This window comes from Leptonychotes weddellii, chromosome 7 (assembly GCF_054177405.1).
Source record: "Leptonychotes weddellii isolate Sample4059 chromosome 7, ASM5417740v2, whole genome shotgun sequence".
In the NCBI taxonomy this organism is placed as follows: domain Eukaryota; kingdom Metazoa; phylum Chordata; class Mammalia; order Carnivora; family Phocidae; genus Leptonychotes; species Leptonychotes weddellii.
Genome location: NC_138375.1, coordinates 37153329 through 37175877, shown reverse-complemented (window position 1 = coordinate 37175877; position 22549 = coordinate 37153329). Strand labels below are relative to the sequence as shown.

At 39.8% G+C, this 22549-nt stretch overlaps 1 protein-coding gene across 10 annotated transcripts in view; it reads right to left on the bottom strand.

Annotated features, from left to right (window-relative positions):
• FBXO38 (F-box protein 38) overlaps nucleotides 1–22549 on the bottom strand; it is a 53864-nt gene continuing 31315 nt past the window's right edge. For 6 of the 10 annotated variants that reach the window (XM_031018552.2, XM_031018558.2, XM_031018553.2 and 3 more), the window contains 10 exons: nucleotides 17024–17140; nucleotides 15525–15704; nucleotides 13252–13989; nucleotides 8143–8243; nucleotides 7841–7943; nucleotides 4837–5003; nucleotides 3347–3492; nucleotides 2624–2727; nucleotides 2047–2160; nucleotides 1–601 (listed from right to left, as the gene is read on the bottom strand). In XM_031018552.2, the coding sequence (XP_030874412.1) occupies nucleotides 423–601; nucleotides 2047–2160; nucleotides 2624–2727; nucleotides 3347–3492; nucleotides 4837–5003; nucleotides 7841–7943; nucleotides 8143–8243; nucleotides 13252–13989; nucleotides 15525–15704; nucleotides 17024–17140 (1949 nt within the window). In that variant the 3' untranslated portion in view covers nucleotides 1–422. The remainder of the gene's footprint in view (nucleotides 602–2046; nucleotides 2161–2623; nucleotides 2728–3346; nucleotides 3493–4836; nucleotides 5004–7840; nucleotides 7944–8142; nucleotides 8244–13251; nucleotides 13990–15524; nucleotides 15705–17023; nucleotides 17141–22549) is intronic. The other 4 variants (XM_031018559.2, XM_031018556.2, XM_006747663.3 and 1 more) reach the window with 4 other exon arrangements.

The following is a 22549-nucleotide window of genomic DNA, read 5'->3' as shown; positions in this document are numbered from 1 at the left end:
GACTCTTCAACAGATTTACTCAAACAGCTTTGCTCGAGAAGAAAAAGGCACAGATTTAAGGGGATGACAATGATTATTAAGAATATAGTAAATGGGGGCTCAGCCAAAAAGTGACACTTTATGAACTAAGTCAGGAAAAATGAACAAAATGAACTCTTTCCAATTATCTGCCTTCATTAAAATGAATTCTTAAATTAAATTGTATAAACATATGATATAAAGGTGGTACTTGGGAACTGTCTTTGTATATTTCCTCTATGTACAAATCTTTGTATACAACTTCAATGTTCCTTATACATTTCCTATATACCAAAATGTGCCAGGGCCTCCAAACTGCATGCCCTGAATCCCTGTGGCACTCGCTGGCGGCTAGGTGACCCCAGCAGCTTCCGCCAGAATATCTGGGAAGTAGGAGGGACCAGTCAAATGTAGTCATCTTCAACCGGCTCCCCATTGACATCACAGTAGTGGATAAAAATGGCCACTACTCGCTGAAACACACCTTTCTTCATCTGACGCATCTCGGAGATTTCTTCTCCTATTGTTTCCATACAGATGTCTGCAGACAGCTGCCCTTTCCTTCGAGGAGCATAGATGGTGCCTTGGAAATTAGAAAGTAAAGGGGAAACATGTAGGATTATGAGAATCATTTGGAGGTCACTGGTGAAGCTGGTGCATGAGAAACGCCTATGTGCTGTAATGTGATGCTACTGAACTAGGCGTAGCTCCCGGGCTGGGCCCCCACATTACACGTGCCATGCTGCCACCCATGTTTGGGGCCTCGGCGAGCACGCATGATTAAAGGCCCAACGTGACAACGCACCAGACAGGTAAGTCATATGTACACGTCCGTGTGGTTTTCCAAATCGGTTTCTTCATAAAGTATGCTTTTAAAACTTCCTATGAATTAATGTTCAAGTGTGCTAACACTCAGAAGAACTCTATTCAAAAGCTCCTTCAAGTTTCTCCCCAAATATCTACACCTGAATTGTAAGTTCCTCTATGGTATCCAAAGAGAAGCGGTTCATAAGGAGAACAATCATTCATGTAAATGGAACAATTTCAAAACAATATAGCTGACAAACTCTTAGTAGAGAGTAAGAAAATTATAAGCATTTAGGTAATAAAAACACCTAGGTAAAATATCTGTCTCAAGGACTCCTGCCCACCAACTTTTATATATCCATAGTAAGTCAACTTATTGTACAAATTGAGAGCTGCTGTTTGCGGGGGGGGTAGGGTGGGAGGGCAACAAAAAGCAAATAAAAACATTTATATGAGCATCTGAGCTCTTTCCACAGTTTGGCTGCTGTGGACACTGCTGCTATAAAATTGGGGTGCAGATACCCCATCAGATCACTATGCTTGTATCCTCTGGGTAAATACCTACTAGTGCAATTACTGGGTCGTAGGGTAGCTCTATTTGTGTTTTTTGGGTTTTTCTTTGACAGATGAATGGAAAAAGAAGATGTGGTACATATATATAACAGAATATTACTCAGTCATCAAAAAAATGAAATACTACCATTTGCAATGACGTGGATGGAACTAGAGGGTATTATGCTAAATGAAATAAGTTAGTCAGAGAAAGACAATTATCATATGAATTCACTCGTATGTGGAATTTAAGAAACGAAACAGAGAATCATAGGGGAGGTGAGGAAAAAAATAAGATGAAATCAGACAGGGAGACAAACCATAAGAGACTCTTAACTCTAGGAAACAAACTGAAGGTTGCTGGAGGGGAGGTGGGTGGGAGGATGGGGTAACTGGGTGACGGGCATGAAGGAGGGCACGTGATGAGTGAGCACTGGGTATTATATGCAACTGATGAATCACTGAACTCTACAGCTGAAACTAATAATACACTATATGTTAACAAAATTTCATTAACATTTTTAAAAAACTTAAAACAAAAAAACCCTCACATTTATATGAGAAGCAATTTAAAGGCTACATACACTGTTTTTAACTCAAACAAAATATTAAGTATCTAACACAGTAGGATATACTCAGACTAGGAAATACAAATCAGGCCATAATTACTTTCTTCATCATCTTCAAAATCGTATCTGGCGAAGCTGTTGGGTTCTGCGGCCCGTAATGATCTCAACCAAGGGAAGTCAGAGATCATGGAATACGGAGCTCCATCCACAACCCCTAAAATAAGAAGACACATTAACAGTGTTGCTGGTGTGGAAGTAAGAACAGGGCCAAACACTAGTATTTTGTAAGCAGAATGGAAAATGTGCTTTCATCCATCACGGGTAAAAAAGTGCTGGACCAGGAGGGGTGGACTCTTAACTCTAGCTCTGCCTCTATTAGGTCCTGTGATCTTGGTCACCCTTTGATTTCAGTAAGCCTCAGTTTCTCCCTCTCTCTAAATAAAGAGGTTGAGACAGGTGCCCTAAAGTTACTTCCAACTCCCAAACTGTAGCAGGTTTCAATTTTCTTCTACTTTTTGTGTTTCAACACTGCTTCGGATTATTTTGGGGATGGTAAAGACTCACAGAGGGAGAGCAGTATTCATGTGGTCCCTGCTACCTGCAGATACTCAAAACACCCATTACCTTAAAGAACTGTAAGGCTCCAGATTCCTACCCTCCCTATGGTCAATGCTCACCTTCTAAAGTATAAATTTCTCTACCCCAGGGGTACTTGGGGTATTTCTTTAAATCATCTTCACTTCGTGTGGCTTCAGGGAAGAATTCATACTTAATGAGTTCTCTGGAGGCAACAAGAAAAATTAAACAAAGGTTACAAAACTGGAAACAATGTTGGGGTGTGGGGTAGAAAGGACCTGTCAAAGTTGTATCGGGCCTAGATTCTAATGAATATCTCAAACAAAATATTAAATAGCTAACAGAAGTAGAAAACTAGAGGACATGTATCTAGTCAAGTCAAAATTACATTCCTCACTATCTTCAAAGTCCTATTGGGAAAAGAAAGAAAGCCACTCTAATCAAATGTCTTGCGTGTATAAGGTGCTAAATAAAACATTTATATAATAAATGCATAGAAAAATCCAACTTTCTGATGATATAAAACATTAACAGTTTTAAGATCTTTAATTTCATCGCTTTTCCACGTACACGATGTCAATGTACGTGTATGGTCTGTTCCTGTAATTTTTCTCTAAGTTTAGAAATAAAGTTACAAATATATATGCGTGCTTTTTAGTTTTAAGTACTCATTTCCCTCAGTTTTTTTACATGTTATATGTCATATGTTTCAGTGCCTGAAAAGCTCAGACAAAATCATTTCAAAGAACAATTAGGATTCATTTCTGGGACCCCTTGCCACGGGAAAGGACTGAAAAGACCTTCAGAGGCCACAGATTACTTACTGATTGATGTTTGCGATAGTATCCATCCAGCTGCGGATGCGCACCTTGTTCCGGACATTGGGAGGGTTACTGAATTCATGGATAATGCAGATGTGATAGGGGTAGGGACCACTAAATAGCTTCTGCTCCAGGGTCAGTGTGTCCACCTGGGGAAGACATCATAGACAGGGCTTTGGACCAAGGAAGAGAACACCTTGAAAATCTATCTCTTCAGAGTATGAACAATCTTTCTTTGGGATCTCAGTTTTAAAATCTTTGGCAGATTTGAAAATCAAATAGTCACATTCAGTCCCGAACACAGCTTGCCATGCTGGGAGTGGGGCTTGGTAAAATTCTTCTCAGCAAGCTTGCTGATTTACATGTCACTGTTACAGACACACCCACTAAAGCAGGGAATCCTGATGCAGCTGACTGACCCCGGGGATCCATTTCTGAGTATGCCCTCCACAGGTTTAAGTACTGGCTGCACTGTAGAGCTGCGAGTGTGTTGTTTTCTACATACCCTGGCCTACTGCCAATCCTAAAGAACACATTCCCTTGCCCCCGCGTAGCCTTTGTGCCCCCTCCCCTGTCTTGACTTAGGCAACCCCACCTTACCATCTTAGTGGCGCACATGTCTCCCTCCTACCGGAAAGGCAAACTTCTCGAGAGAAGGATAATGCCCTATGTATTCTTCAACCCCAGAAAATTACAGACAACAAATGATTTGTTTGTTGAAATGAATCTTTTGGGGCCAGGCTTAAACACTGATTGCAACGATTATTTACTATCTCCTTTAAACTTTATTTTGGCACCAAGCACAGAGTCTTACATACGACGTTTGCTCTTTCCCCCACCCCCAGTTTCACTGAGAAGTAATCAACATACATCACTGTGTAAGTTTAAGGCACAGAGCAGGTTAGTCTGATTCACATATATTGTGAAATGATGACCATAATAGGTTCAGCCAATATTCATCTTCTTATGTAGATACAATAAAAAGTTTCCTCTTAATAATGATAATAATGGCAGCTATCACAGGACTATGTGTTACATGCCAGAAACTGTTGTGATACTTCACATTTATTAATTTAACTATCACAACTGTAGGTTTTTATTCTCATTTTACAGACGAAGAAATAAGACAAAGAAGCTAAGTAATCTGTTCCTGGCCAGTGAACGAGAACTTAAATCAGGCTGTCTGAAACCAGAGTCTGTGCTCTTAAGCACAGGCAACTTTTACTAAGTATAAAAACTTAAACAACAACTGCCTTCATTATACAGCTTGCTGAAAACCCATAAAAATCAAGCAGAGAAGCATTAAGGATGAAGATTAGCAAGGCAGTCTAACTACCTAAAAGACCTAAAGAAGCGTGTAGAATCTAAAGACTCATTACCACAGGTTGAGCAAATGAATAAATTCCGAGTCCAAAAAGGTGGAAGACTTAAAAAAAAAAAAAAAAAAAAATCACTGCAATATTCCTCAGAGAAGAGCAGAGTGAGCTCATTACCTGCTGCATGGGGCGTAGATATATGATGCGGTTTCTCTCAGGAGGCATCCTTAGTATCTGATCTAGTACTTGATCCATATTTAGTTTCTTGCACTGTGCATAGTCAAATCGATTCACAATTGGTGCATTTTCTACTTTTAAATGTTTCAGTACCCTGCACCTGGTAGCTACAAAATGAAAACAATGGTAAGCTCTACAAATACTTTATACAAAATAACAGAGCAATGTATAGCCCATCTGGAATCATGTTTGGAAGACTGGGCCAACTTATATTAGCAACAAATACTGCAGAGGTGAACATCTCTAACCTAGGTCAAGTACTGTCATAAAGTACAACTAACAGTTATCAAAATGATTTGAAAATGTCACAGGGAGCCTGAGTGGCTCAATCAGTTAAGCGTCCGACTCCTGATTTCAGCTCCCGTTGTGATCTCACGGTGTGAGACTGAGCCCCACATCAGGCTCTCCACCCAGTATGGAGTCTGCTTGGGATTCTCTCTCCCTCTGCTCCACCTGCTTGTGCTCATGTGCATGCTCTCTCTCTCAAATAAATACATAAAATTTAAAAAAATAAGTCATTCTGTTCTGTTCACAAGAGGTGGTCACCCTCATGTTGAAGGAATGTCAAGGTACTTTTCCCTATCTAAGCTTTTACTGGCAGAGAGTCCATGTTCCAGAGAATAACTTCCCTAAACACAGCAACTGTTTAGAAAATATTTATTGAAAAGAATGATGGTAACTATTAAATTATACAATTTTATGGGTAATGTTCAAATAAACCTAGAATAATTTACAAATACTATCATATATTCACCCAGAGGAAATGAGCAGAGCTGATTTTTAACTCCTATCTTAAGCATAAAAGCAAAACCTTAAAAGACCCCAATATCTGGATACTTTGGTCTGAAGCTATATAATCCAATGTGGTAGCCGCTAGCCACCTGTAGCTTTTTAAATTTCTATTAACTAAAATGTATTAAAATTCACAATTTAGGTTCCTCAGGCATAAGCCACAGTTCAAGTGTTCAACAGTCACACGTGGCCAGTGGTTACCACATCAAACAGTGTAAATACAGAACATTCCCATAACTGCAGAGAGTTCTTTTAAAAATGCTGGCCTGAAACATGATTAATTATGCTCTCTGTTTAACATATAAGTGTGAGATTATAGAAAAATAGTTGCTATATAATAAATGCATTTAACTGCAATAGTATGCTAACTTCAGAAAAATATCCCCTTCCTTTTTTTTTTAAACCTCAAAGTTCATTCTGATCTAATTTTCACTATAGATTTCAACTTGGTCCAACTCAAAGAGAGAATCAGATGGAAGATACGATAAAACCATAAGGCTGATACGCTTGATCTCGTCAACATTTCATAAAGACATCTTCTATAACATCCTTGACACAATGTCACGTTCCTGAGCAATCTAGCCCTGTAACTAACTTGATGTTGGAGGGCTAAGCAAGTCTCTGCCTTTCTGACTCATTTTCTCCTTCTGTGACCTGGCAGGAGGAAGGGGAAGCAGGGCAGGCGACAGGAAAGGAAAAGAGAGAGGACCAGATGGCGATACGGGATCAATGGCTCTGCACTGTAAAACCAGACAAGGCTGAGGTCAGTTCGGACCTCAATTAGTCATCTTGCCCACCATTAACTCAGTTAGCAGGTGTCTAGGGACAGAGCTACTTATCTAGGATCCCTGGTCTCATGATAAGCTGAGCTAAACAATTTGGTTTAAGGACAAACAAAAGGCAGGGCCTGAAGCCATGTGATCCATCACTAGATTTAGACAAGATAGGGGGGGAATGAATCCTCAGAGTTAAGAGCAGAGGTGAAAAAGAGATTCTCCAAGAAATGAACAGAGAAAATAATAGGAAGTCAAAGCAGCTCAAAGATTGCGAGGCAGAGTCTCAGACCTCAGAGGAGAGAGCAAGGACAGTGCTGCCTGCCAGGCTGGGCTCCCCTGCTGTTAAGACCTCTGGGCTTCTGAAGGGCCCCCTGATTCTGTTTTAGGAGGAAAAGTCCAACAGGAGATGGTCATTTAGTAGATATTTTAAGACTCTGTTGACTGGAATGGAGTAAAGTATCACCTGTTAAGGGTGAACATAGGGTCTAGAGTTTTCTAGAATTTAGGAGAGAGATAGTGTTTAAATCTTAGTTTTCTCTCTTCTTTCCGGGATTCTCCTAGTGTACGACAAACTGGTAAGGATTTCTTTGCTTTGCTTACTAGTAGTAACACAGAAATGCAAAGAAATGAAAGCCCCTAATACCGCAGTACAAATATAATACAAACTAACATTAGGTAACCTTTTAGTTAGGGGTCAGACCCTCCACTATGTATATGTGTACATACATACATAGACACACACATGCACTTATTGTAGTTAATCTTCACAAATATGTGTATATAGGGTAGGCATAATTATGTACACTTTACAAATTGAAAAAAATGAACAGACTATATAACTTGTCCAAGGCAAAACACTTGTCATATCTTCGTAATTCTACATGGATAGGTATCAAAAACATAATTCTGAGTGAGGATAATGTGCCAGGAACTGAAGTTCTGATCAACGATGTCAATCAAATCTAGAGCCGTTAAACACATAAGGCACAGTCCCCACTCCCCACAAAAACACGAACACAAAACACGAACAACATCATATAGCGTGGCAAACGGTAGAGACAGGATTCAAGCTGAGATCTATTTGACTCCAAAGCCCACCCATGTTGTGAATCTACTCTGTCAGAGCAAGTAGCAATTATTGTTTGGAGGAAAGCAAAGGAGGGGCTGTTTTAAAAGATGAAGTCTCTGCATGTATTCCCTCACAAATACTATGGAGGAACTGCTTGAGAACTTTAGAACAAGGACAGAATTAGAAATAATCCAACGTAATGATTCCATTGAAAAAAATAAAGAAATGTTATTGTAGTTATTTATGAGTCTTTAATTCTTTAAGCTCATTCGTGATGCTTGTGTATGACAGAGGCCTAAATACATACCATGGATGAACATCATCTTGGGACAGTCCTTTAACACGAGATCTGTAATTCCACAGTTGGTCATAGTGACTCCAACAAGATTTTTGGATTTTAGTACCAGGACCTACAAGGAGAGAAATTTTAAAAGATGTGTCTTTCTGCAGACTTTTTTTTTTTTTTTAAAGCTTAAATGTTTTCATTGGCACAAGAAGGAGCTGTTACCAATTTCTTCTTTTAGGGCAAAAAAATTATAAAGATGGAAACTTTAGTCATTATTCAGGAACGTGGCTGAACTGAAAGTTAAGTGGGGTTTTTTCCTTCACCTGCACATGGTCATCCTCAATCACAGGATCACTGGTACTGGTGGACTTATCTGCTGTCCTCTTCCGCTTCATGGCATGACGTGGCTTTGTTTTGGCAACTTCTAGAAAAAGGCAAGAGGAAAATCCAAATTTTAGCTTTAGCTTTCTTTCTGTCAAAAGAACACATTCAACTGCATATTGCATATAACGCTATCAAGGCAACTTTCAAATCTATGACTTGGTTCCCAATAGAGTATCATCAGATTATATCCCAACACAATATGACTGCTATTTCCAACTGACTATTCCAAAACAAGATCACCCTCCATTATCTCAAGCCGGTCAACATCAAATAGGATTTCCCTTCTCATACCTTGGCCGTATCAACAATCTACTTAACATTCCTATCTCCAGTTACCAACCCATCTTAAATACTATTGGTGGATTAAACTCACCACTTTCCTGCTGAACAACTTTAAATTATTAACTACTGCTTAGTAAATATGTTTCAAGGCCTTTCAAGGCCTATTCTCAATTTTATTCCAAACCATGTCCTAGTCATTTGCCACCGCCAGAGCGCCTGAAGCCAAAATCATTCTAGCTCCTTCTGCCTCGAACCTTTCCTGAACTCACTTTTTGAAATTCTACCCATTCCTGAAAAGTCCAGCTCAAATACCACCTGCTCTAACAAATTACCTGGGCCCCCAAACCTTGTAAGTGGTTCTGTAATTCCCTGCACACTTGTTTTGTTTCTCCACTTAAAGTTCCCTGAGGGCAACAACACTGCCTTATTAATATCACCTTTGTGTCAATGTCAGCCACTAGCAGTGATCTCAAATGAACATTTACTGAACGAATTGACACTCAACATTCACTGAATGAAGGAGTGCATTACAGATACGGAAATGGAGCAACAATGGTAGCAAATATTTACTGAGCGCTTACTGTGCGTCAGGCACTTTTCTAAGGGTTTTACTCGCAATAACTAATTTAATCCTTAAAATAGCCCTCTGTGAGAGATTATTCTCCGGTTTTACGTATAAGGACACAGACATGGGACGGGAGAACAGCTCGCCACGGTGTAAGTGGTGGAATGAGGAGGCAACGCCAGGCAATCTGGCACCAGTCACTACGCTAGAAAACCTGTAGTCTTTATCTGGCCAGATCCTGGTTAGTAAGGCCCTAACTCATTTACTAGTGCTGTTCTAAAACCTGGCAGTTTAATTATAAGAGCAAATACTATGTTGATTTTATTTAAAGGCAAGGTCTGAAGTCCTCTCTAAAACTTTAACAAATACATATCCATACTAAGACAAGACACTATAAAATCACTGTCCTCAGTTTTTGACAAGCATTCTGTAGCACAGCATTTATTGAAAGCAGTAAGGTTGATCTTCATGAATTAAATCTCACCACACTGCCTTCAGAGACCACCACTAGATTACAAACATCCTACTTGGTAATTCTGTAACTTCAAATGAGGATTAGAAAGAAAGATAGGGAAACAAGGTACAAATATAGCAAATTCCCAAAGGCTTGGGTTAGATGGGAACTCTAGAGATCTAATCCAAGTACCTTTTTTTTTCACATACCAGAACCTTTCCTCTACCGTTTGAAAACTTTATGAAATCTTACTATGCAAACCGATTGAAAGCAGCTACTCTGGTTGAAAGCTTTAAAAGGGAGCCTAAGAGTTCTACCCATCGAACTTCCTCTAAAGACCCTGAACCCAAACAAAACCCTGGGGTTCCGGAAAAGATGAGAACTATTGATCTAGCCAACCCACTGAAGGCCTTCTTCCATAGTATTCCTGAAGGAACTTCATGCAAAATCTAAATTATCTTTATTGACGAGGAATCTGCTAAAGGTAGCACGTTTCACATGACAGATAAAATTCACACACCTGTTACAACCAATAATAGGAACTGGTTTGTCTCCCAGTACCCGAAAAATGAAAATGAACTAACAAAAAACAGGTCTGCCTCCATTCCTTTACGACAGTGTTGAAATTTGAATCTTCAGTTAGCATTTTCTTTTTATTATCTGATTTTCAAACTTTTCACCTTCCTGCAATGCTCTCTCCCTTAACTGATCAGAACATGGGGCTCAAAGTTAAATTTCCTGCTCTGCAGAGTACCCAAACTGGCAGTTCATATTTTCTAAGAGAAATTATAAAACAGAGTCACACTTTACATGTAGATAAGCATTAAAAACAAAGGCTTCCCAATGTAAAAGAAAAAAAGAATTCGTGTTTTTTTCTCATGCCTCCCTCTTTGTTTAGGGATAATTCTTAGTGATTTCATACATCCACCAGCATCAACATACCTCATATGTTGGTTCCTACCACTTATTTAAGTTCACAATTATTCACTGAGCCCCATACCATGTAACACATTGTGCTAGAAGCTGGGAATAAAATGGCAAACAAGCAGACACTGTCCCTGCCCTCATGGAGCTCAGTCTATTGGAAAGACAGACAGTAAAACACGGAATTACAACACAGTATAGTTAACATTGGCGTAGAAGATGCTACAGAAACACAGAAAACAAACCAATTCAGTCTTGGGGTGTCAGGGAAAGAGGTTAGTATCAATGAGAACAATACCATATTAATCTTAAATGCTATTCTTTGATAATCCAATTAGTTATTTTTGTGATATTTATTTTATAAAGTATACAATGAGGATACAAAGAACAACTTACAGGTATTTATTCCCAAAATCAGAATTCACAAGATAACTATGTTAGCTTCTAACAGGGTTTTAACACAACATTAAGGCCATAAATCGAAAACCAAATTAAAAACTCAAACATTTTCTTTGAACAAGTGATTTTTAAAAAATCCATAACACTCAATCAAGTTTTGTTCCTTTATCATAGTTTGGATTTTTCTCCTTAAAACTTTGAAGAGCAGAATGGCCAAGAGATATCAAAAACATGCTAGATCAAAAATAGCAAGTTGAAAGCCACTCAAATAACTTGTTCTTTCCAAAAGAGATCCAGATAATACTAAAATCAGCACTTTGACATCTCTCCAGAAAAGCTGTTACTGAAAGTAAATGGACATTTGTATTGTTGAAAAAATATGAGTTAATCATTTACCTACTGTACAATTAGCTACATACACATTAGAAATCTTCTCAAATTGAAAAAAATTACAAGATAACAGATATAATTTACCTAAAAAAGTAAAAATGAGATGTCTTTTTTAAGTTCTAGAGAATTCTTTAACCTAAGAAAAATACTAGACCTGAAACAAGTCAGAAGGAAATGGTAAACAGGGTAGCAGGGCATGAGACAACAAAGAAGTCAAAAGTCCCCTAGGGTTAAAATGAAGTATTTATATTAAAAACAAAAACACCCCCCCCAAAACAGTAACAACTGAAATGTTTACCAAGAGACAAAAGACAAAATGAGAGACAAAACAGTTCCTAATAGGAAGACTCCATGCTGTAAAAATGACAATTGTCTTTTCAGTAGATCAATGTAATGGAATTCCAAAAAAACCCCAAGATTTTTTGGAGCTTGACAAAAATTATTATAAAAAACTATACAAATAAACGAGGAATGTGTGACTAGCCAAGGAAATTCTGAAGAAGAATAAAGAGGACAGAACACTCACTGGAACAGAACAGAGTGCCCAGAGACAAAACTAAGTTTATCTAAGGTACACAATAAAAAAGCATTTCAAAATAATGACATGAGAATGGGATGCAAACAGCACTGAAACAACTCAGTGACAATTTGGAATAAAAAAATTAAGTTCATTCCCACAGAGTAAAATAAAGAGCTAAGATAAGCAAATGAATAGAAGAATGAGAAGATATGACCAAAGAGCTGAACCATGCGTACTTCCACAGCAGCAAAGAGAGAAATAAGTCACAAAGGTAAACAAGCAGATCTGGCTTGACAAACATGAAAAACCATGCAACAAAAGGCGTCGTCACGGGCAGTTCCTGTGTAGTGGGCACAGAGTTTCCGCTTGGGAGGATGAAAACGTTCAGATGGATGGTGGTAATGGTTGCATGGCAGCGTGAACGTACTTAATGCCAAAGAAATGTACACTTCAAAGTGGTTAAAATGGTGAATTTTGCGCTATGTATAAGAAAAAAAAGATACAATAAAACATTTAAAATTCAAGGGAAATGTATTTTTCGTCATATGGCAGAACTAGTGTTTGTAAAGCATAATGAAATGTTTAAATAAAACTCATATTTTGAGTTTAAGCTACTATGATTAGCACATAATTAAGGTCTCATATTTATTTTATGAAAGCTTATTTCTGTTAGTTTAGCTCCACGTGATTTGATTGGCTCTATTTAGTATATAAAAAAAAGCACTAACTCCACATTCTGGAGCTAACTTTAAGATTTTCAAATTAAGGGAGACCTGGAGAAAATTAAAATATATTATTCATTGATAGCTATTCATGATTTAATAAAGGCAGGTGAGATTACTTAAAAATAAGGTCAGAAATATAAACAGGACTATGATTGAGAAACGTGCTTACCCCATCCAATCCAATGCCTTGGCATACACATTATGAATGTTATCAATGAGATTATATACATATATATGTTTTGAGTATATCTTCACAAAAAATAATTCTCAACTAAACTACCTACTTACCTGCTTATCTCCTGGCAAACCTAACTGGAAGCAAAACTAGATTTCAGAAAGAATTACTAAGTAGTGCAGAGGCAGACAGGGGGGTATATACCCATATGATATATTCCCCAGCCCCAGCAACTTCAGGTCCTTACCTTTTGGCTAAGGTTTAAAGCTTCACTAAGAGTTGCAACTTCCCTAAGTATGGGATGGGAGCAGAGTTACACTGGGACTTAGACATCAGAATCAGTATCGTGTTTAGGGTCAATATACACAGTTATTATTTCCCTCAGAGGCTGAACTATTTGAGTTTTCCTGGGTTGGAGGTTTTACAAGATCTTTCACATGCTTTCCCCCCACCCGCACCACTGCTGAAAATTAGTTCAAACTCCGTATGATCACAGAACCCCAACACAGAATTCCATTTGCCAAACTGGCTTTATGGAAGAAAACTTATGGAACGAGCTCATGCCCCTGCCAAGGCCTACCCTGCAGTTGCTAGTCCTGGCAGCATTGTCATACCTGACTCAGATACCAGCGGTACATGGGAGAGTCTGCTCCTGGCCCTTGTTAGGGGCCTCCGAGGGTAGTCTTCATGAGACTGCACGTCACAGCTCTCAGGCTGGGAGCTCCCCCTCCTGTCCTCACCTGTAGCCCCAGAGCCACTCCCATTAGTCCTCTCATCATGTGCTGGGCCTGAAGACCCCCCTTGTGGCAGAGTCCTAAAGGAAAAGGCGGATCTCGTACCATCCGGGCCATTCACAACACAGGCTCGGCTGGTTGAAGGACGTTCCTCATCAGAACACCTGCTAGTTCTCCTTTGGGATTCCTGGGGCCTGTGACAGCAGCATCTGGGGCAGACAGAACTCTCTGCATCACCCTCCTCCATGGCCTCAGAGTCCTCTGACCCACCGGGGGAGCAGACACACTGCCTGGACACATCCACTTCTGAAGGGCTAGGCTCGGAAGAGCCGCTGCTGTTCACCGTCCTTACAAAGTCGGGGCTTTGAGAAGCAGTGCTGTGTGAGCTGGAGGTTCCCACTGTGCTGGCGGTGGCGCTGCTGCAGCTGGGATACACATCCTTGTTTTTTTTCTTTTCAGGAATATCCCTAGCTGCTTTCATATCGGCTTTGATCTGCTCACTGGTGACCTGACAGCCTTTCTCACAGCTGCTTTCCTCGAGGGGAAACTGCTTCGACTGGCCCATCTGATGGGAGTTGTACCTCTTTCGAAGTGGAGTCTTGCCTTTTCCACTTACTGCTTATAGAAAAAGAAGAATGGCCCGAGGAAAAGAAAAGATTTCAGTACAAATTCTGGACAAAAGGCAAGAGTAAATCTGGAACAGGAAACAATGTACACTAATTTTCCTAAAGTATAATGGTGACCACATCACTCAGCTGCTCAAAAAGGCTCTATGGTCTGTAGCGCCTACCTGGTTTATTCTCCTCAGCTCAGCCTCCGCGGCCCACCACCATCTGGTTCCGAACTAGCTTTCTGTTCTCGGCCCCTCTATGTACATACCACACGCTAGCCCAAACTCTTCTCTGAACATACCCCTGCCATACTATCTCCGGACCTTTGTTCTCACCAATTCTTTAGCCTTGCACCTCTGTTCAATCTCTCCTGTGCCCCCACCCCAAAGCCCCTGTAGGATATGCCCTGTGATACTATCATCTAGGTGTCTGGCCTGACTCTTCAACCAGACCAGAGGTTCCCTAGAGAGAAAGGGATCATGACTTACTCATCTCTGCATCCCTCACCGCACCTAACAGTACCTGGGGCACAGTAAGGCTCAATGAACATATAAAGGAATACTGAAATAAGATTTTGTCTGGCTGACAGATCTAGTTTCTAAATTCAGAAACTGAACTTCCTAGGAAACATTAGGCTAGTCAGCTGGTCACATTCCTTTCCCTAAATTTTAGTTTTCAAAAAAGCTCCTTTCAACCACAGTGTGAAAATACCCGAATTTCTTAAAAGGAATAAAATAAGAATGGAGTAATCAGTCATTGGTTAGTAAATGATTCCAAGTCTAAAGAACTAGTAAGCTTTCCACACACAGAAGTGATTATGTATTTCAGGGCCAGTGTTAAATGTATACCCAACATTCAAACATACTAAGGAGTAGGGTACCCAAGGGAAATTAGTGGACAATTTTTAAAAATCTCGTCCTTTGCTCAAAGTGATGCACGTAGTTCTGAGAAACAGACGGGAAGGAAAGACAAGGAAGAAGAATGAACTGAAGGTTAAGAGAATTAAGAGAATTCATAGTTTCTTGGTGAGACAAATGGTAGAGGCTGCTGACTGGATGGAAGGGGAGGCGGGGATTATAAGAACACACTGCAGGACTCCCTCAAGCACCAAACTAGCCTCGAACATTGACTAAGCACAACTGGACAGAGTATCAGCTGGCAGAGTGGTTGTCTGCTCACTGCTCTGGACGCCTCGGGAGTCCTCCCCCCACGTGAAGGAAGCCCAGGCCCCTCGCTAATCCCTGATACCCTGATGCCGCAAGGTCCTAAAGCCTCCACTGTGGAAGTCGCAATCCTCACATCTTCTCTTCCCTGAACCCTGATTCCACAGTATTTTTGTTGTGCTATACCTGCCCTCAAGAGTGCCACCCTGACTCCCCTTTCCCTTGGGCTACTGCCCTTCTCGCCTCCTGTCACATTCCATAAGGAAATGTTAACTGCACCACAGGTTGCGGTAGGGACACATTATATAAAGGTCAAGTGTGTCTGTCAGTTCTCACGATGACTCCCACTAACCAGTCCCAGCAAGACATTATCTCTCACCTGACAGTTCCCTGGACTGCACGGACTCTCCAGATTTTTCTTCGCGTTCACAGTAACGCCGAGCACCATTCTTAGGAATCCAGACTTCTTGGAGTTCTAGACTGTCTTCCTCATCATCACTCTCTGAATCATGAACAGTAATTGGGGTTGGTTTTACTACACGCTGAAGACCACTGGGTCCTAAAACAAAAAGCACAAGCCTGACAGTTACTCTTTGCCAAGAAAGGCTCTTACTTCAAGTACTATTTACAGGGATCTGGGCTCACAGAGATGTTTTGGCTCTATGTAGCCTCCCTTATCACTCATGTTAATGGAATATACACATTTCTAAAGGCAGATCAAAACAGAAGATCATATGGCATCCCCCTTGAGGACCTTCACTATTTGAAGAAGTCACATAAATCATCCTAAAAATAACCAACAAAGTCATAATAATCATTTAAAAAAATTGCCTACTTTCCCAATTTTGCAAATGTATGGATGAAGACAAAGCAAGTGAAGATGAACCTCAGACACCTATAGGGGTAGTGAGCTCTCTGCGTTCGAGAGTATCGTCTTTCTCATTAGATGTAGCAAGATACGTTCTTGAAAGGCTAGATGCATGTTACAGTTTGGTTATTTGAGTATTTATATATGTGTAAAAAGTGTCTTCTTTGCTTGGCAGTACACGTTGTAAACGTTTAGTCTTATGACCCAAGTCTCTCTGACAAATGACTGAAGTTCACTCCACCGATAAACTGTAAGCTCCAAGGAACCTTGCCTGTCTTGTTTCTGTCACATTGTACAATGCCTGGCACAGAGTAATACTCAATAAATATTTGTTGAATAAGTGACTGCATCTGTAAGACACTTAAAACAAGGACAGTTAAAAGATATTTTCAATTCAAAGACAAATTACCATTCCAACAGATCAGGAGTAAGAAAACTTGGGCTCTAATCTCAGTGCTGTCCCTGTAAGACTGGCTGAATGGTCTTAGGCAAATTATTCAAACTCATTCTGAAAGACTTAGTTTCCCCATCTGTAAAGCAGAGAGGGTTGTATCAGGTAATCTTTAAGGGCCTTATGACTCTATATAAGCCTGCTGTAAGTCACCCAGGGGCAAACAGAGACGAGGTCTTGGTCTGTTAACTAAACCAGGTCAACCTCTCCACTCCTGCTCCTCCCCACCAAAATGAAGGAAGAGGACAAGCAAACTATTTAATCGGGTCATTTATTTTCTCCATCAACAATCTGAGTGCTTTCTTCCTACACACACACACGTGTGAACACCAACACAGAAAAAGGAGTTGCTGCCCGGTAGAAAAAATAAAAAACAACCCTTAGTAAGATACGTATATGTGCAAGGAGAACATCAACATAATACAGGTGTCAATAATAAATAGCATGTAACACATCATTAACTGTAATGTTAAAAAATAATCACTCTTAGTGTTTTACTTTCTTCACTAGAGTGGGGCCCAAGTTTTCAGAACCACGAATGTGGAAGTCACATGATTACCTGCTTGTTCCTCGTCAACATCCACAGGGATAACAGCCTGACTGCGAGCTGCCATCTCCTGTCCACTCACGGCCACCTCTCCGTCTTCTGGGACCATGTCTTCCATCTCGTTCAATGCTTCAACAGAAATAAACACAGTCAAAGTGAAACCAAGAGAGGTCTAAAAAAAACCACAATGGGCGGCAAATCTGTGGCACCCCTGAGAAACGAACAGCCCTGTGATTATTAGGCCCACGCTGGAAGAACAGCCTATAACAGTGCTTCATTATACAGACGAGAATAGGAAGTGCCCAATCATTCCATGGGAGAGGAAATCACGATGGCAAAGCAGCACTCGGTGGAGCCAGTCCATCACCGTAAGATGAAAGCAGGGAGAAGGGCACGCGGCGGAGAGAAGAAAGCACCATGTTCATCCTGAGGATATCAGCAGGCATGGCTCTAGGAGGCAACTGTGGGCCTCCCTCTAAGCAATTTGCCAGACAGGAGTGAGGGCCAGCTACTGGAAAGACCTCACGATCATTTTACAAGCAATTAGTCTTTTGGTATCTGCCAGCTACACCAGGATGCATTGAGCAGGCAAGCTCAAACGGTACATTTCCTCTCCTACTCTCTGGAGGCTATGGTATCATTTTTAGCTAACACAGGACAAGGATTACGAACAAATACACTAAGCGCATTTTTAACATTTTACTATCCCTCAAATGTTCTACATCAAAGAATTCGTGACTGTTATTAGTGCCTAACAGTGAATGGGAACGTGTGATTTTATTTCTATCTTTCCAGAAGATGAGCACAGTGAGTAATTTCAGACCAATAAGCTTCAATTAGCTTACTCTATCTTCTTAAGATAAAATGGTCACTTTTCCAAGAGAACCCTAAATAAAACAATTCCTAGCTTTGCCAGCTTTTTACAAGATTAAATTCAAGTCCCTCAAATCAGTATTCAAGGCAGTCAATCTAGTACCCTCTTACAACCTAAGCCTGTGTGCGTGATCTCAGTCTGAGTCAGGGCAATAACCATACTACCCTTCCACTTAGTCTGGCCATGACCTAGCGGGCCGCAGAGACTGTGTCTAGCCTGTTCATCACTATATCCTCAAAGCCTAGGGGTGCTCAAGGACTACTGCTGGGAAGTCAACGAACCAACCATTTGGATGAAATGAATAAACCAACAAAAGAGAAAACAAGATCCTGTTCCTGAAAGAACTGAAGAATCTACTTACGTAGACAAGGCAAATTCAGTTAACAAATAAACCAAGGCAAAACAGGATTACGACAGAAAGGCAGCATTCAGATAAATGTCTCTGGAATATACAACAGTAAAATTTGAGATATTGTGGGGACAAGGGGATTTGCTTTGGCCTTTAATATACACCAAAGCACACTCCCCCTTACTGAATAGTCTCCCATCTTACATTCTTGCCCAGCTCTAGACCTCAATTTTCTATATTTCATTTGGTGCCCAAAGGAGGTCTGACCTTGCCTACAAATCTTTCATGATAAAAGCCAATCGATTTTCTTCTTTCATTCAATTCTTATGAACAGTTATGAAGAGAATTATCATGTACATACTCTATGCCAGGCTTTAGGCTAAAGGTTTTTATATACATTACCTTATTTATTCCTTATGGCAAGCTCACAAGGACATTAATACTAGCCTCATTTATGCAGCTGAGGGAAGTGAGGCTTAAAAGGGATAGTAATTTGCAAGGATGTGAACTGAGGTCTGCTTCCTGAGCCTGCTACAGTACAGGGACAAGGAGCAGATGGGAAATTTATAAGCTCTGCTCTCAAAGAGAATGCACACGTTCTAATAGAGATGTCGGATACGCAGAATTAGGTCAGAAGAGACTCGCTAAGTGCTACAGCAGTCCAAGTGCAAGGGGAATATGGACCAAAAAGGAACAACTGTTGGGCAGGGAAGTTTTCACTGATATAAGGGGACATTTCCTAAACACCAGGAAGCATGCTACCTTTTCCAGGAGAGTAAGTATTCCGGTGATAGAAAGAACAAGTGTTTGTATTGGGATGAGGGTGTAAAAGAAAACAAGGCTAAAATAGTAGCCTGGGCCCCAGACCGTGAAAAGCTTAGAAAGTCTTGCTAAAAAACTTAGAATTATTTCTCATATGCAGAGGGGAATTATTAAAACCGAAGTACAGGGCGCCTGGGTGGCTCAGTTGGTTAAGCGACTGCCTTCGGCTCAGGTCATGATCCTGGAGTCCCGGGATCGAGTCCCGCATCGGGCTCCCTGCTCAGCAGGGAGCCTGCTTCTCCCTCTTACCCTCCCCCCTCTCGTGTGCTCTCTGTCTCTCTCATTCTCTCTGTCTCAAATAAATAAATAAAAAAAAAAAAAAATCTTTAAAACCGAAGTACATTCATATACCTATGTGATAAGGTTCTCCAAAGCTGCTGAGCAACAGCTTTTTAGGTTGCCAGGCTAACCTGCTGGAGGTATTTAATAGAATATCCAAAAGCTACTTTATATTTAACTTCTTTCATTGCATTCATTCCTTTGAATATTTATCAAGCAGCTACTACAATGTGTCACTGTCCCTAGGTGCTGAGAAACAGCGGTGAAATCCTAAGAAGACGCAGCAGTTGGTGTGACAGAGGTGCGAGCTCGTCACGCAATAAGCGTAGTGTGTGAGGTGGGGAGTAGCACACAGTGAGGACAGGCCAGATCACATAGGTTTTTATGGGCCAAATCAAGAAATTGGATTTTCTCCTAAGGCAGTAGGAGGCTACTGGGAAGTCTGAAGTAAGGGAACAACGTCATCTGGTATATGTTTTAACAACACAGCCCTAATTTTAGCTGATCAAGAGAGAAAGTAGGGTGACCAGTTTGAAACGTATTAAAGCATTTAGATTAAAAAAAAAAAAAAAGATGTGGTACAATGGTGGTACAGTAGGCAAGGAGAATGTAGACTGAATGGCAAGATGCTTTGAAGACAGTCAACAAGTTCTTGCTAAAGGACTCAATGCCATGGAGAATAGACAGGTGGGCTGTAAAGAAAAGAAAAGAGAACATCTTGATTTTTGTCTCCGGTAAGTAAATGAGATGGCGATACCCTTGGCGCATCTTGGTTTAGATTTTTTTGTTTCAAAATATTTTATCATTAGGGCAGTAAATTTTTTTCAGAATGATTTAAACTTACAGAAATTATGTAAGCTATCTTTTAATCAAATATCAACGTTTACCAAATGTTTTGTTCAGCTTAAATGTTATTTCAGTTGTAAAAAAAATCCTCTTACAAAATATAACTATAAATCTTAATGGATTTGAGCTGTTTTTACACAAATATATTAACTGGTCTCTTTTATACAGAGCCTGGTTAGAAATTCATAACCTTTATTAAATGTTATAAAATAAAGGAGAACTCACTGTCTTAAGAAATGATTTATATGTATTATTTAGTGGTTGACAATCATCTGCCCAATATAAAACAAAATGCATTTACTGTGATTTTTTTTCACACTGTAGTTTACCCTCAGACTTCATATATAAGGATTTTCCAAAATCAATGGTTCTCAAACTGTGGTCCCAGACCAGCAGCATTAGAATCACTTGGGAACTTGTTAGAAATGAAAATTATGTGGCCCCACCCAGACGTACTAACTCAGACCCTCTGAGGGCTAAACCCTGCAACCTGTGTTTTGACAAGTCTTCCAGGTAATTCTGATGCACTCAAGTTTGAGAACCACTACCAAAAATAAAAGCTGCAGAGCAATTTCACTTAGGCTAATTTAGATTAACGGGGGGCAGAGGGCAGTGGTGAGGGGAGGGAGAGGGGCACATCATTTTTAAAAGTAGTAAGTACTTGGGATTTATGTGTTAAACCAAGATAGAAACTTAGTAAAATGATGTAGAGGCAAAACTATGCTTTGTGGTTATAATTAATTCAAAAGTAATTATATTAAAATAATTTGGCAAAATGCTTTAGCAATTAGAGAAGTATGATTTTGACACATGGTAATTTTATGTTAGGCAAATGTGAATTGTTAGAAAATATGAACATCTATTCCTCTGTTTTAGAGTGCTGTAAAATGCAGGTAGTGAACTTAAATTTTCAATTAACATAACTAGCCCAAAATAAAGCATTCTAAATCTTAAGAATTTTGGAAGTGCAAATCTTAAGAATGATAATATCTTTAACAAACTATAATATTCTGATAAATCAATACTCTGTAAAGCAGTAAAATCATATTTTTGAAATTAAGTATTACCTTAATAATAATGTTCGCTGAAAAACACCCATGATTTATTATAGCAGTTTATAAACAGAGCCACTTAACTTGCATGAATAAAATTTTATTTTTAAAATTATACAATGCCCTTCTTTTAAACTCTGCTACTTTACACAAGCTGTTAAATGTAACAGGGAAAGAAACAGTGGGGGCCTCTGCTTCATTTTGGTGGTGTTCCAAGACCAAGTAGAGGCCCATGCACAAAAAGTTTTAAAATTCTAAATTAACAACACATCAATACCACTTTCAAGTATTTTTAAATTATCAAGATCACACCTAAAGAGTGGAAGCATCAATGTTAGTCATTTCAACAAACACCAGGTCCCACTGATCCCTCTTAGTTTGAATCTCTGTACCACTATTTAAGAAAACTTTTTTTGCTTCTCTTTTGTATTTGAATTCTTTCCACCCCTGGTTTTGATCAAAAGTCACACAGCCTTTCTCCAGCTCCTCATTTTTTATTTAGAGGAACTGACCTGATATGTAATGTAATAACAAATAAAAATAAATACACTGCCAACTCAGGGAGATCTGTGGAACCAATGTTTTATGGCAATCTGCAATTCCCTACAAGTGCTACCATCATCTTTGGTGTTCTGAGCCTTCCTCTGGTTGAAGCTGTTCAATTCTTCAATCTTGGCATTTATGCAGTTTCTTTGCTTCTCAGCCTTTAACAGCATTTAAAGATAATGTACTTGACAATACTGTATCTCAAAATGTGGTCTGTATGCAAGTCTCTCATCTCCTGAAACCTTAGTTTCAAATGTTAGTGGATTTAAGTTCCACTGTTCTCTCCTACAAATCAAATATAGTGTTCTTGCACACATTTTGATCTCTGCTGCACCAGTATGTGATTTCATAATGGAAGGCATTCTCCATTCTGTACTGAGAAGCCTATGGCCATGTAACTTCCAGTGGAGACTATAGTCTGTCCAGTGCATCCACTCCAACCACAACTAGGTTCCTAGGATTTGGGTAGCTCTGCACTGAAGCTGCTTTAACAGTTTCCCATGGATGGTCTTGTGTCCTCTGAAGTCCAGGTCCTCATGGCACCAGGGACAAATATGACAGCACTCAGGGAGAGTAAGGTGGAGAAACAATACCTGACCTCATTCTCCCTCCTTCAGTCCTAGCACCTGTTAGCTCTGCACTTCTGTTTTTGTATTTTGGGGGGAAGATGTCAGGGGAGAGGTATAACCATAAGTTTGAAATGCCTAAAAGTACTCGTGTGGAAATAAAAAGTATGAAGTTGTATATAACCATATTTATTTCAAAAAGTC